Below are 15,036 nucleotides of genomic sequence, written 5' to 3' on the forward strand. Positions count from 1 at the left end.
GGTTTCTAACTTTATTCTTGTTTTAAATGAGGATGTATGTATAGAAATTTATTGTGTTTATAATTATATAATCATATAAGGAAGATATGATTATTATTATTTTTCTTTTAATATATAGATGTCTATTTTGGTCATTTAATCTATCTATAAAATCTGATTTAAAATATAAAATAATAGGAATGTGTATTAAATAGTTTAGGGTGTGTATTTAAAATTTCCCATTTATATATGTGAATATATATAAATATAATTTTTTTAGACGTATTATATATATATATATAATAAAAGAAAAAGAAAAAGAAAAAAAAATAATATATCTTTTCTAAAAGAAAGCTAAAATAATTTAGAGCCATTAGATTTTGAAAGGATAAGATAGTCTTTTTATTCAAGAATGACATGACATGATTTGACAAATTAGTGAGGTGTCTAGGACTTGACACCTAAAATTAAGGCCACAAATCTTATTCCCAATGTAAATTTTAATCAATTTTCAAGAAGCTCACAGTCAATGTACTGGAAATAAACCTTCTCTGCGGCAATGTCATATGCAACATTATAATTTTGCTGTGCCAGAATTCCAATAACATTCAATCCTTCACCCATGCCCTCTAGCATTTGCACGGCTAAGCAGAACTCATTCTCACCAGTAACCTGGAAGAGGCTCGTTTTGTCCAGAAACAAATCAACCCCTCCTGCCAGGTGAAACGTTGCACCTGGAAAACCAACAAGGTCTCGGTCTATTGTCCCTTTGTAGCAAAGAGCTGTGGGCGTATCAGGATCTTGGACACGTTCTAATATTCCGTTTGCTAATTTTTGCACTTCAGCACTGAGTACATCATATGCACTTTTAACCACGAAACTTAGTGTAGTTCCGGAGTCGATAACCGTTCCACCAGTTCCTGATGGTGATCTAGTGAATACTTTTGGATCAATTTGGAGGCGGGACTGACCGAGGCTGATGCCCTCCAGGGTTAGATAGTAAAGTTCATTGTACAGTTCAAGGGGGGTTGCTGCCCCTTCTATCTTTGTACCCTCACCGAAGATCAATTGGTTGTGAGGGTAGTTAGGGTCCCTTATGCTTCCAATGCAATAAGAAAACTTGGAGCCTAACTTGGTTGTCAAAGATATTTCTGAAGGGCCAAGACCAAGTACTCCACTTATTTGTCCATCGTAGTCAGCAATACTCTCATGTGCACAGCCAAAAACTGCATCGGAGACGGGGCTAAGCCCTTCGTCAGATGTCTCGAAGGTGAGCTTTTCAGTCGCCATAAGTCCTGCCGCCGCAGTGCCATCAAGGTACTTCTGAAGGAATATGCAATTGTTTGAGGAATCACACTTATCACCAGGGCTCGACTGAATACAATCGGGAGATGCGCATGGCAAGGTTTTGTATGTGGAGGACTTGGAAGGATCAAAAATCGGATTGGATTGTTTAAAACACTTGGTGCAAGGCAGGCAGTGAACCCACAATAAGTTGCTGCCGGTATCCATTGCCAAAAGCTGTGGAACTGGTGGCTCTCCAAATGAGAAATTTGCCATAAACTCTGTTGCAGACTTCTCCGGAACAACACCAGCACGTGTATCGTCCATCACAAAAGCATTAGTACTCTTTGCTTTTAGGTATGTGAAGCGTGCCGCAGAGCTTTTCACTAAGCGTGAAACAATATCTCTAATGCTTGCATTAGGATTATAGTAAGGAGACAAAGCCGAATCATGGTGAATGAGTTTTGTGACAAAACGCTTTGGTTTTGTGACGGTAGAGGTTGTGGCAGGGTTGGCGGTTAAGCATAAACTGTGTGAGGTTAAAAGGAAAGTAATAAGAGAGAGCCTAACAAGTTCTGCGACTGCGGTTGCCATGGCTACGTACTGGAACTCTGGAAGGTCTTCTATGGAACAGGTATATATCGAAGTCTTTACCACTTATTAGGAAGCTAAAGCTGAAATTTAGGAAAAAGTCATATGTTACAAGTAAGATTCAAGGGCAGCGGTAATGGCTAATTATAAACGTGATGATATGTATGGGGAATAATCTACGTACAAAGAAGCAAACATAATACTAAAAGGTAATAAATAATAAAGTCCAAAAACTAGACTCCATATTGGTTGTAGTCCGCATCAATTTTTCTTGTTAATTGTTGTCCAATAACTCAGCTGCCACCTCAAATTTATTTCCTTTTCCATCGTGCACACTCAATCGTTATTGATTTTTCTTTTATACATGACTAATATGTCCTTATTGAATGTCTTTGCATATAAAAAGGAAGAATTAATATGATTAAAATTAGCAATCTGATTAGTAATTTAATATCATATTTGATGCATATCTTTCTTAAATTACTCTTATTGATTTGGTATAAAATTATGGAATTTATATGAAATTGAATAAGATATTTAATGTAAATCATTCCTAAAATTGTCCTAACTTAAAAGATGTCTTCTATAAGTTAAGAATCTGTCTATATTTTGATAATGTTTTTCTTCAACACCAAAGGTTCTATTGTGAAGACTCGAAATTTCAGTTAAATATTTTGGATTCAATATTTGTTCAGTTATATGAATTATGAATTGTGGGCATGATTCATATGTCGTTGTGTGAGGAATTTGGTTTCGAATGATTTTATTTTCAAGACGAACGTTCTTTAGGGGGGGGGGGGGGGGGGGGGGGGCACTAAATCAACTCTTTATACATAAGGAATTTGAGGAAAATTTCTTCACGAAAGTTGTAGATCTCATCGATACGAGTTCGTGCTTATGCAGAATGCAAGAATCGGAGTTCTTATGAAGAAGTTATCGTGTTTGAAAATGTTTCCATTTTGGGTATATATATAAATAGAAAGTTTTCAAATTTAGGGTTCCCATTTCTGTCAGCCGTTTTCTTCCTCTTCTCCTTTGTTCTCTCTCTCACTCTCTCTCTCACTCTCTCTCTCTCTCTCTCTCTCTCTCTCTCTCTCTCTCTCTCTCTCTCTCTCTCTCTCTCTCTGTTGAAACGAGCTCAAAACAGAGCAATTCTTCACCAGCCGATCTCTTCCTCCTCAGGCCACCTCAAGACATCGGACCACCTCCATTAGCTTCGCATCGACCTTTCACAGCTGTCAGTGGCAGCCTTACACCGCAATACTGCCGGAAGCGGCGGCGGCGGACTCGGCTCCGTTTTGAGTCGATTTCAAGTCAATCTCGATATCTCTAGCTACAGGCCACCAAATTACACCAAACTTATTCCCACGCCTTCGCCTTGACCTTGTACAGCCGCTAGTGGCAGCCTTGCACGGCAGAACGGCTTGTAGCGGTGGCGGGAAGCTTGTTTTGGTTTTGGTCTGATTGAGGTCGACGGCGATATCTCGATACCGGCCACTAAAACTCGAGTTTCTTGGCTTGTTGAACTCGCCTTAACCTTTTAATCAAGCTTCAAGAAGGACAGCACCTGAAGTGAAGGTTTTCACGTTCGTCGGAGCATCGACAATTCTGGAAAAATTCCGGCCACACACGACTGTTTTGATAATTTTCGACCACTTCCAATCATTTTCTGACTTTGTACTAGTTATGAAAGTTGCTCAAAATGATGACACGAAGAGGAGTAGCCTAACCCCGATGCCATTCTAGGTGGTCGGCGGCGGCTCTGCCTCTAACTCCGGCGGAAATTTCCGGCCAATTCCGGTCACCCCAAGGGCAGTATCTGCCTATTTTTAGGTTCTACATGTCGATACGATCATTTCCTTATATAGCATGTAAATTTTTGGAGATCGTATGATTAAGTTATGAATTTTACAATTTCGATCGATTTTGATCGTTTGATTTGTGATCTGTGAAGATCGGATCGTCCAATAGACTTGTAGTTTTGTTATAATGATCGTAGGACTGTTTCAATAACTTTGTGTGGTCACGGGTGAAGATCCTATCGTTGGATCTTCAGATAAGTGCGTTTTTGAATTGTACGCTAAGTTAATTATCATATTTGGTTAGGTGATTGACAGTTTGAGTTGGTGGACGATTGTGAACTGTATTTTAAGATGTTGAGAAGACGCAGCGGGATTGGAGATGAGTAAATCTCACATGGTTCATTTACGAACCGAATTTCCTTATTGCACAATTATTTGTAATGTGTGAGAAAATGGTTTTAAGAAAATGAAATTTAAAGTATATAGGAAAATGAATTTCTTGGTTTTACTACGTGTGAACTATAGTTGGTATTAATGGTCATTCCTGAGTGGATGATTACATATATATATATATATATATTTTTTTTTTTTTTTTTTGCGTGATTTTATACGGAATGGTGTGACATTGAAATATGTGGTTTTTTGATGATTTCGTTTTTATACTTGAATGAAGGATTTATTTGCCATGATTATTATGATAATTGGTATTGTTGTGAGCATGATTTGGGTGGAGACGTGATATTGTGAATTGGGTGGGATTCTATTTATATTTTGTTCTACGGACTGAAATGTCCAAAGTTCGATGGTTATAATAACCAGAGTGTTTTGTTCTGAGGGCAGAAATGTCCAAAGTTCAACAGTTATCATTGTGATAAACGAAGTATTTTTGTTCTGCGGGCAGAAATGGCCAAAGTTCGACGGTTATAGTATTAACTGAAGTATATCAGATGCTTGCACTTGGGCCAAGGTGACAAGTAACGATTCAGATAGAGCTCTAGTCTGTTGTGGGAGTACGGTCATGGTGGTAACTAGGTTATTGCATTGTGAGTACTTTGTGCCACGTGAGTTGGGTTGTTGATTAAATTGTTGGGGGTTGTTGTGTGTGTTCGGATTGTTGGATTGATATACTTGAATTAAAAGAATGTGATTTATTAAATCAACCTTTCATTTCTTATTTACTCACGAGCTTTGCAAAAAGCTTACAGGATTTTGTGTTGTTGCAATCCCAGTACACTATTCAAACGGTGTAGCGGATAATCCTACAGGTCAGGATAATCAGGGTGGAGAGCGAGCTGAGTAGGGCAGCGGGGTTGACGTCAGCACTTGGTCTATTTTAGTGTGTTTTATACTCTTTTGAGTGTAACTTTTATTTATGGTGCTATTGTAATATTTGACTCGAGAGATAGTTTGCTACGAGGTTTGTTTTATGTTTTGTGAGACATTGGTTAAGAAAAAAAAATTCAGGACGTTATTTGTATTGGTTGTTATTCATGTTTCGGATTTGAATTTGTTATTCAAAATTCGGGGCGTGACATCTATGGTTGTGGCTCTTGTATGTAATGTCAAGTATTTTATGAACGTGATTCTCCTTCTCTAGCATTAAGCTTTCTATGGTCAAGGTATTTTCTTGTCGGCCCTAAACGATTGTGGACCTTTTGGTGTAAATCATTCCATCGATGGTAGCTATTCTTCTTCTTCTTCATTTTTTTTTCCTCACATTTCCTTCTTAACTTAATTACCTTTAACCTGGAAAAGAACATGCGTGTGTGTGCGTTGATTGTTGGTTGACAAACCACTATTGAATCTTATTCTAAGGTAAACATTACGTAATTTTTGTAGTATATGTATTAAGAGCTCAAAATTTCAGTACACCTCATATTAGGCATCTGCATATTAGGTATAGTACGTGGCTAGACTTTTACCTTTGTTTTAGACATATATAGTGAAAAACATACCTCTTTATGAGGTGAAAATAATTATACCTGTACATGAGGTCTAGATTTGCATATTATTTTTTATGTTGATTTCGTGTTCTATAATTGTATGTACCTTATAGGTAGGTTTATTTAATGTTCTTCACTTTCCACCTTTTAGTTAGGTTTATACTAGAATACCATATTTTCTCTTTGCGAGGTAAAAATATATGCCTTTCTATGAGGTAAAACACTCATGCTTGCATACTTTTTGGTTAAATTGATTTCAAGTTCTTTAATTATACCTTGTAGTTAGGTTGACTTGATGTTTTAAGTTTTACATTGTTTAGTTATGTTCATTTTATATTTATTCATAGGGCTAAATACTAGTTAGTACCCTGTAGTTTAGTTCCAAAATCAATTCAGTTCATGGACTTCTAATTTCATCAAAAACACCTCTGCACTTTCAACTTTGATCTAATAGGTCCAATTCGTTAATATTCTGTTATGGGTTCAAGTTATAGTTAGATTATTTGTTGAAAAACTATTTATTTTTAGTAGTAGGACTCACTCCTAAATTGACTATGCAGACCACCTCGACACCAAATCATAAAACATAGGTCATATATGAGCCACATTAACAAGTTAAATAACTCAATTGTCGGAAAACTAACAAATTGGACCTATTAGATCAAAATTGAAAGTGCAGGAGTGTTTTGACACTACTACAAAAATCAAAACACACAACACTCATCACACAACAGAACACAAATATGCTATTATGTGTTAGCACAAACTCTATCATACAATGGTACAAATATGTTTCTGTTGTGTAAATGTCAGCAAATTGAAAAGTTTTTTTTAGGAAGATATTGCACAACTGAGTTTAGAACTTTCTGTTGTGTAAATGTGAGCCTAGAATGGAGGGAAATAAGCACATAACTCCCTCACAGAACGAGCTCACCAAAATGAAATTTGAACTATCTGTTGTATAACGAAGTGTTGTATGAACTTTGAGAAATCCTACTATGTACACCTAGTGCAAGATGCTCAAATTTGTACAATAGATTTTCATGGTTCTGTTATCTGAACATGCAAGCAACTTGCACAGCGCGGCAAAGTTTCAATTTGATGAAACTTATGTAGGCACAGGCGGCAAATTTTCCCTCCCAACCTGCTTTGTCATCGTATACTCACACAACAGTGCTTTATTTATCTGTTGTTTTTAGAAACATAAGACAAGTTGAAGTCTCCCACCAAACAACTTAATTGAAACCTTTACTCCCACCAAACCCAATAAGCACTCTTACTCCTTATAGAACAGCCTCGTTTACTTCCTCTAACCAGCAACCCATATGTAGTACCCCGTAAATTTGTCATTTATTTTTGGAGAATTTTCCGGAATCTAAATTGTGGTTATAGGACGGTTTCGTGGCTTGTGGACCGAGCGGAAGTGTTTCGGACGAATTAAGTATTTGAAAAGTATGGTTTTAAGGGGGCGCAAAGGTTGACTTTTTATAAGTTGGGATTCTCGGAAAACTTCCTGCACGAAAGTTGTAGAGCATGTCGATACGAGTTCGTGGACATGTGGAACACGGCAATCGGAGTTCGTATGAGAAAGTTATGGTATGCGGAAGTTTTGGGAAAGTTTTATAAATAGGAGTTTCCACCTTTGGAAATTTACTATTTCCATTTACTTTCACCATTTCCGGAAAATCACCAGAAACGCTCCGTTCTCTCTCCTCACCCGCGTCTGACCCGACCCGAACCAGGTGATCCGACCCGGATTTTTCAGCGATCTCCGGCGACCTCTAGCCTTGAAACCTACACAAAACGATTCGCCTCTCTCGTGCGGTCTTCTCTGTGGCAGCCTCTTGCAGCGATTCATGGTGGAGGAAGTGCAGCAAGGCGGTGCAGTTTGAGGATTTCGGACCAGGTTGGAAATCCTTGTTCCGAAGTCGGCGAGGCTTCAAGTCTTCTTGGTTGAGCTCAGAGTAGCCTCCTTGATCGATCCTTGGTGGTTGTTTGGATCGATTCAGTAAAACTTTGTTAAACTTATATTGGATTACTATTCATGGCTTGTGAGGTAGTTTTCGATCCCTTATGCTTGTTTTCTGACTTCGAGCTAGTTATGAGAATTCACAAGCATGCTTAGATGAAGCTTTTTGATGTTGGGAATTTTGTGAGATAATGAGTTTTTGGCCGGCGGCGGTGAGCCACCTCCTGTGGCGGCATTCCGGCGGTGTTCTGACCATGTAAGGGACTGTTTCTAGTATTATATATGTTCTACTCATTGATATGAGCGTTTCGATATATAATATGCAAATTTTGGAGTTCGTATGAATTTGTTATGATTTTTACCGTTTCATGTCGGTGAATTTATTGATCCGTGAGGATTTGAGCATCCGATCGACTTGTGATTTTGACATATCGATCGTATAAGTATTCCGGAGACATTGGGTGGTTTCGGATGTGGTTTCGCCTCATTTGGCGTCACATTGGGAATTTTGGTTCAATTTAAGGTTTCGAACATTATTTCTTGTGATTCGTTGACTGAATCAGAGCTGTATTTGCTTAGGTACGTGACGAGGTATTCTTTGGACAGCTATTTTGGGTGGTTTGGCTGCTTTGTTCTGTATTGAAGACGCAGCGGGATTCAAAGGTGAGTAATCTCACAAGGTTCATTAATGAACGGATTACCTTTATCGTTTGGTGAGTAAATCTCACGATATTTGTTATAAGCAGGATCGATATTTGTTATGAGTAGGATCGATATTTGTTATGAGTAGGATCGATATTTGTTATGAGCATGATCGATATTTGTTATGAGCAGGATTACCCTATTGTCTTGGAGTTATTAGGTTAAATACGACTATAGTTGGTATTAGTGGTATTCCTAAGTGAATGACTATGTGCATATATGTATTTACGTGAAATATATATATGTGTGTGTGTGTGTGTGTGTGTGTGTGTGTGTTGATGAATCTTTGTGATGATTTCCATGTGAAGCTTGTGTAGGAATATTTGTGTATTGAATCGATGACATCAGTATGATGAATCTTTGTGATGATTGTCATGTAAAGCTTGTGTAGAAATATCTGTGTAGTTTGCGTAGGGATATTTGTGTGATGTTTGCTATCTGTGTGATGACTAGTAATGAATCTATGTGATGATCGCTATCTTTGTGATGACCGGTGAATTGTACGTGATGATCAGCTGGGCAATTGCTATGTAAGACCCCTGAAATTTGTTATTAATTCCTAAATGTTTCCTGGGATTAATAAAGTGTTCGTTTGTACGATTTCGTGGTTCGAGGGTGGAGTGGAATTATTTTCGGACGAATAATTATTCGAAGTGCACGTTTTAGGGGGTTCACAAAGGTTGACTTTTTATACGTTAGGATCCTGTGGAAACTTCCTTCACAGAAATCGTAGAGCGCGTCGATACGAGTTCGTGGACATGTGGAACGCAGAAATCGGAGTTCGTATGAGAAAGTTATGAGCGATTGAAATTTGGGGAAAATTCTATAAATATAAGAAAATTCTGGATTTTTTCATAAATCCCAAAAGTTCCGAAAATCTCATTTTCTCCCCCAGAATTCTCTCTGTTCTCTCTCCTCCGCGCGACCCGACCCGAGACGAAACCCAGTTCCCGACCCGACTCATTCTCTCTCGTCCGGCCACCTCCGACAACGGGACAAGGCAAGGAACATTCAGACCAGCATCGTGAGCCGCCTTGTGTGGTGGTTTGCGCCGTGGTTCGCCAGAAACAGCGGATCGGAGCGCCCAAAGTTTATGCTTTCGGGATCTGACTGGTTTTCAGATCTCCGATGACTTCCTGGCCGATTTCTTCACGGTTTTGGAATGTCCTCTTCCTGCTGATCATTCCCATATCGACCTTGCATCACGATTTGGTGTGTGGAGCAAAAGATCAAGGTGTAAAGCTTTCAACGGCTCTGGTTGAATCTGGAAACGTGATCAGACAACCAAGATTGATCCAACTTCCAAGCTTGATCTAGGACCATCTAGACCGAATCTCACTTAGCTCCAGGTATGAAAGTGGCTCATCCCTTCATTTTGAACAAGTTTGTAGTTGACGACTTTTGCATCGGATGTGGTTGACTCGGCGTTGACCGCCTGCTGACCCGTCGCTTGTGGCAGCGCGTGGCGGCGCGTCAGACCATATTTTTGGGTCATATCTTCAGTTTATGCATCTACGCATCCATACGATCGTTTTGATATATTATAAGGTTATTTTGGAGAAGGTTGATGCATGCTAGGGTTTCGATTATCTTCGGTTTGCAATCCGCGAAGATCCGACCGTTGGATCTTCGTATAATTTTGATAGGATGATCCCAAGGGCGATCCGTCAGAATGTGACCGTTGGATTGTCGTTTAAGTGTGTTATAAATCAATTGCAAAGTTAGGATTGCATTTTGATTAGGTAATTGGCGGTTTTGGTTAGGCAGACGGTTGTGATTGTGATTTTGAACTGTATAGAAGACGCAGCTGGATTAGAGGTGAGTAAATCTCACGATGTTTCGGTTGATAATTAGTTATGTTTTATTTTAGTAGATTTAATTGTTAGTATGCAAAATCATATTTATCAAAATAAATTATTTGTTTTAAAATATATGAACTTGATCGACAACGGTTCATGGGTAAGTTAAAATAATGTTTTGATATAAAATGATTTTCGAAAGGAATAACTTATAAAACTATAGTTGGTATTAGTGGTCATTCCTGCGTGAATGACTACGTATATATATATATATATATATATATTTACGTGGAATATATATATTGGATGGTGTGACATTGGTGAAGTGATGATGGTGATTTGATTGAATTATTATTGCAAGCATTTACTCTTTTCGGGTATACAATTCATCATGTGTGTGATTGATGTAATTGCATGAGTGTAGCGGTTTACAATTCATCTTGTGAGTGATTGATGAAATTGTATGATTGTAGTGGTATACAATTCATCATGTGTGTGATTGATGTAATTGTATGAGTGTAGCTGTATACAATTCATCATGTGTGTGATTGATGTAATTGTATGAGTGTGGGGTGTACAATTCATCATGTGTGTGATTGATGTAATTGTATTAAAATAGTATTTGGAGTTGATGGGTGATCATCTACTTTAGTCAAAGTCGATGGGTGAACATCGACTATTGACTTTAGTTTGGAGTTGATGGGTGATCATTGACTTTAGTGTGAGTTGTGTGACTTCTTCATTTATTTTCCTTTTCCTTCTAATTGTTGAATTTTAGGTAATCTCCTGAACTAAGTTATATGCAGGGATTAATTACCACTTTTTGTATTGTTTGTTTAATGTAAATTCCTGAACTAAACTCTATGCAGGGATTTATATGATTTCTATTTTTTGTTTTTGGGTAATCTCCTGAACTAAGTTATATGCAGGAGTTGCTATGATTTGATTGTGTGATTTTAGGTGATCTCCTGAACTAATTTTCTATGCAAGATTACTAATTGTTTACCTAGAGTGATTGTATGTTTGGTGGTGTTTTGTGGGTTAAATGTGGTTGCTTTAATTTATCTCACGAGTTGAGAAAATTATATGCATAAGTGACGTGAGTCACTTTAATTGAGTTTACTCATACGGGCTTAAAAAGCTTACCGGGTTTGTTTTGTTCAATCCCGGTGCACTATTCTATGGTGTAGCGGTTGTTCTTGCAGGTGAGGACCACCAGGGCTGAGTACGAGGGCGTGGAGTGCAGCAGTGTTAGGTTCATAACCTATTTTTGTTAGTGTACTGCTGTTTATGGTATGCTCCTAGCGAGCGTGTACATTTGTATATCAGGTCTCTAGAGTTTTGTATACACTTGTTGATGTGATATTCGACTTAAGTGATCGAGTCTTTATTAACGTTTGTTGTTGCTCAAATTTATTTGAAAAAGTTTCTATGTATTTTGGGTATTTGGTTAAGTTTTCACGTTTCGGATTTGAATTTCTTTATTCAAAATTCGAGGCGTGACATGCTATCTATGTGATGACCCTTGAAATCTATGTGATGATCAGTAGGATGATGAATATCTACGTGATGACTGGTGAAATCTGTGCGATGATCAGCGTGATGACTGCTCGGTAACGGAGCTGAATTGTTATTAAGTTAACAAAGATCGAGAGGACTGCTGTGATGCTTGGGGCTACCTACAGATGTCAGAGTGTGGAATTACGATGACTACTTTGACTAGAATTGCTTGACTTAATGTGACCTCCTGAACTAAATTATATGCAAGGGTTACTATGAATTGTTTTGCTTGTTTTGATATGTGATTGCTTTGTTTCTTCTTGATTGTATTGATTGATGGTTTGATTTCTCTTAAGAGCCATAGTGGTGATGAATTGTACTCTGTGGTGAGGATAGGAAGGTGATTCATTGTTTTTCACCTCGATGTCATGTTGATGACAAAAAGCTCCTAGGGGGGGGAATAGAATGAGTGTGATTTGGAATTCGCCGTAGTGCGTTAGGATGGCGTCAAACATTGCTTGAGGAAGTCTTGTTTGACCGAAATTTATGTAATTGGATGCTAGGATTGAGGTTCTGAGCATGAGGCTTTAGTCACCAGTTGACTTATATAAGCACAATATGGAAGGCTATGGAATTGATAGTTGTAGGTGTGAGATGTGTGCTTATCGTTGTTTAGGTTGTAGTGACTTAAGAAATGTGTTTTGCTTTGTGGTTTTGAGTTACTCATACGAGCTTCATAAGCTTACCGGGTTTGTTGTGTGGCAACCCGGTGCACTATTCAATGGAATGGTGTAGGGGTTAATCCTGCAGGTCAGGAATATCGTGGCTGAAGCTGAGGGGGCACCTTTGCAGCTTTACGGTAGGAAACTATCTTTGTGACTTTACCATTGATAAGGACTTTCGTTGTATAGTAACTCTGAGCTGCATTACGTTTTATTTTGTTGTTGACAATTTAATTCGTAAGCATTGTAATATATGACTCTGTGGAGCGGGTCAATATTGACATAGTGGGTTCAGGGCATCAATATGTACTTGGGTCAAAAGGGGAAAAAGTTTCTAGTTATTTTGTATTGATGGCTGAACGTTCACACATATGTAATTATAAGATTATATATATCGATTTTCATGTGTGTAAAATCAGGGGCGTGACACCATATACTTGAAATCAAACCCTAACCCCTCTCTCTCATTTCACTCCTCCTTCTCTGCGATTCTCTAAGTCGCAAAACCTAATCCCTCTAAGTTGCAAAACAAAACCTAACCTCTCTCTCGAGCTTTCTCAGTCGTGAAACCACCCCCCTCTCTCCTCTGCGAAATCCCTCTCTCTCATGAGTCGTGAAAGCTCTCTCAGTCTCTCGATCTGAATCCATTGCCTTCGTCTCAATCCATCGCATAAAACCATGGCCTTCGTCGTCAGCCGTCAGGCAAGAAATCCCCTCTCCTGTCTCCATGGCTATCCTTCCTAATTCTCTGATTTATTCGACGGATGAAGGATGGCCATGGAGACTGTATCAACTTTAAGGGAGTTCGCACCGGAGTCGAGGTCAGCGATGACCAAGCTCTCCACGACCTCTTCCCTTTGGGTCCTCAGCGATGAATTTTGTTCAAATTGCAGGATAAGAAATGGTGATTTTCTAAGAAAAGTTGTCCTCTCAGTCCGCTCTCGACACTCTCAGTCCTCCCTCTCTTAATTTTGTCTCACAAACCCTAAAGCGGCCAATTTGGATCCCTCTCTACCCGACAAAAGGTTTGTTTACAGAAATTGAAAGGTTCTAGGTTCTAGGTTCTAGGTTTGTCATTGGGTTTAGGGTTCTGGGTTTGTCATTGGGTTCTGCACCTACATATCTGTGATTGGGGTTACCAGGGTTGTCTCAACTTGAGAATTATGATTTGTCTCAACTTTTATTTGGAATTGGGGGTTATCAAATGTTTCTAGATTTAGCGTTTGCATTGATTTGTTTTAGATGGTTATATATTGTTTGGATTGCTATTGAATTGTGTTGTGAATTTCATAACCCTGGGCAATGGTGGCACAGCTTGAACACCAATTTCTACTCAGAAGATTGTCCTTAGGCTGTGGTATTACTGTCAGGTGTGAGCTTCTCTTTGTCAAATTTAGATACTCTAAGGGTTCCTTTTTATTTTCTTTTTTTCTTTATCCAAACTGAGTAAATTCTCTGCTGTGTAATATAAAAAGCTTTAGCTAATAATTTTATAGGTCAATCCGTATCTTTACGTTACCCAATTTTTGTTTGGATAATAGTAATCGCATAACTTTTGGCTGCTACTGTTGTGTTTTTAGCTCATTGATACAATCTGAAAATTAGGATGCATAATTCAAATCTAAGTCTAGAAAGGAAAGAGGTTTGCGCGGCTTTTCTATAAATTCTAGGAAAGTTAGTCTTTCAAGTTCTATTAGGATTTGTATTAAAAGCTTAGTCTATTAGGATTGGGAATCCTAATTGTATATTGTATCAGCAGCTTCTATGCCCTATAAATAGGAGCTGCAGTCAGTTTTCTGGAATGGAAAACAGAAAGTGCAGAAAACTGAGAGTCAAGGTGATAGAGAGATAAGAACTAGTCAGAGGGGTTTGAGGGATCTGCAATAAGTACTTGTAAACACCTAAACTCTTCATAGTGCTAGTAAATCTCTCAAGAGAGATCACGAAGTAGACGTAGGCTAAAGTTTTGGCTGAACCACTCTAAAATCTGCTGTGTTGTTTCTGTTTTTCAGTTCATCTATTTTCTGATTTTGCTTAAGTAAAACACAAAGATCCTAAAGGGGGCTTACACAATAAGTGGTATCAGAGCTTAGGCTCAAGGTTTGCAATGGTGAAGGGCAAAATCATTGTCGAAGCAGGAGAAGTGAAACCGTCCATTAAGCCCTTTAATGGCAAGGACAACTTCACACTTTGGCAAAGGAAGATGAAGAACGTTCTGGTTCAGCAAGAGGTTGATGAGGCAATTGGAGATAACCCTGCAACAATGACTGAAGCAGATTATACAAAGAAGAATAAGAAAGCAAAGAGCTCAATTGAGCTGCATCTTGCTGATAATGTCTTGCTTCATATTGGTGAAAATATGACTGCAAAGGAAGCATAGGAGAAGCTTGAAAGCGTCTACAGGGGTAAAACTATCAGCAGCAAGCTACTCTTGAAGGAACAGCTCTTTGGCCTCAAGATGGAGGAAGGGGATGATCTGAATGAACACATATGCAATTTTCAGAATTGCATATCAAACTTGGAGAAGGTTGGAGCAAAGATGGATGACGAAGACACGGCTTTTATGTTATTACATTCGCTTCCACCTTCATTCAAGTATTTCAAAACCACCATGATATTCAAAGATACTATCACACTTTCTAAAGTGTGTGAGAACTTGGAATCATATGTCAAAATGGACAAAGATGAAGAAAGTTCTCAAGCATGGGGACTTCATGTCCGAGGTAAGGAGAGAGGAAGGTCCAG

At 38.5% G+C, this 15,036-nt stretch overlaps 1 protein-coding gene across 1 annotated transcript; it reads right to left on the minus strand.

Moving 5' to 3' along the window:
* Nucleotides 1-483: 483 nt before the first annotated feature.
* On the minus strand, nucleotides 484-1,857 carry LOC112198908 (aspartic proteinase CDR1). Its single transcript, XM_024340002.1, has one exon. It carries the CDS (start codon nucleotides 1,855-1,857, stop codon nucleotides 484-486), a length of 1,374 nt encoding a protein of 457 aa, XP_024195770.1.
* Between the last annotated feature and the right edge of the window lie 13,179 nt (nucleotides 1,858-15,036).

Source organism: Rosa chinensis, chromosome 4 (assembly GCF_002994745.2).
Source record: "Rosa chinensis cultivar Old Blush chromosome 4, RchiOBHm-V2, whole genome shotgun sequence".
Classification (NCBI taxonomy): domain Eukaryota; kingdom Viridiplantae; phylum Streptophyta; class Magnoliopsida; order Rosales; family Rosaceae; genus Rosa; species Rosa chinensis.

What these genes read in the sequence shown, in the direction of transcription:
- LOC112198908 (XM_024340002.1), bottom strand. Translation starts at nt 1,857, where the DNA reads ATGGCAACCGCAGTCGCAGAACTTGTTAGGCTCTCTCTTATTACTTTC.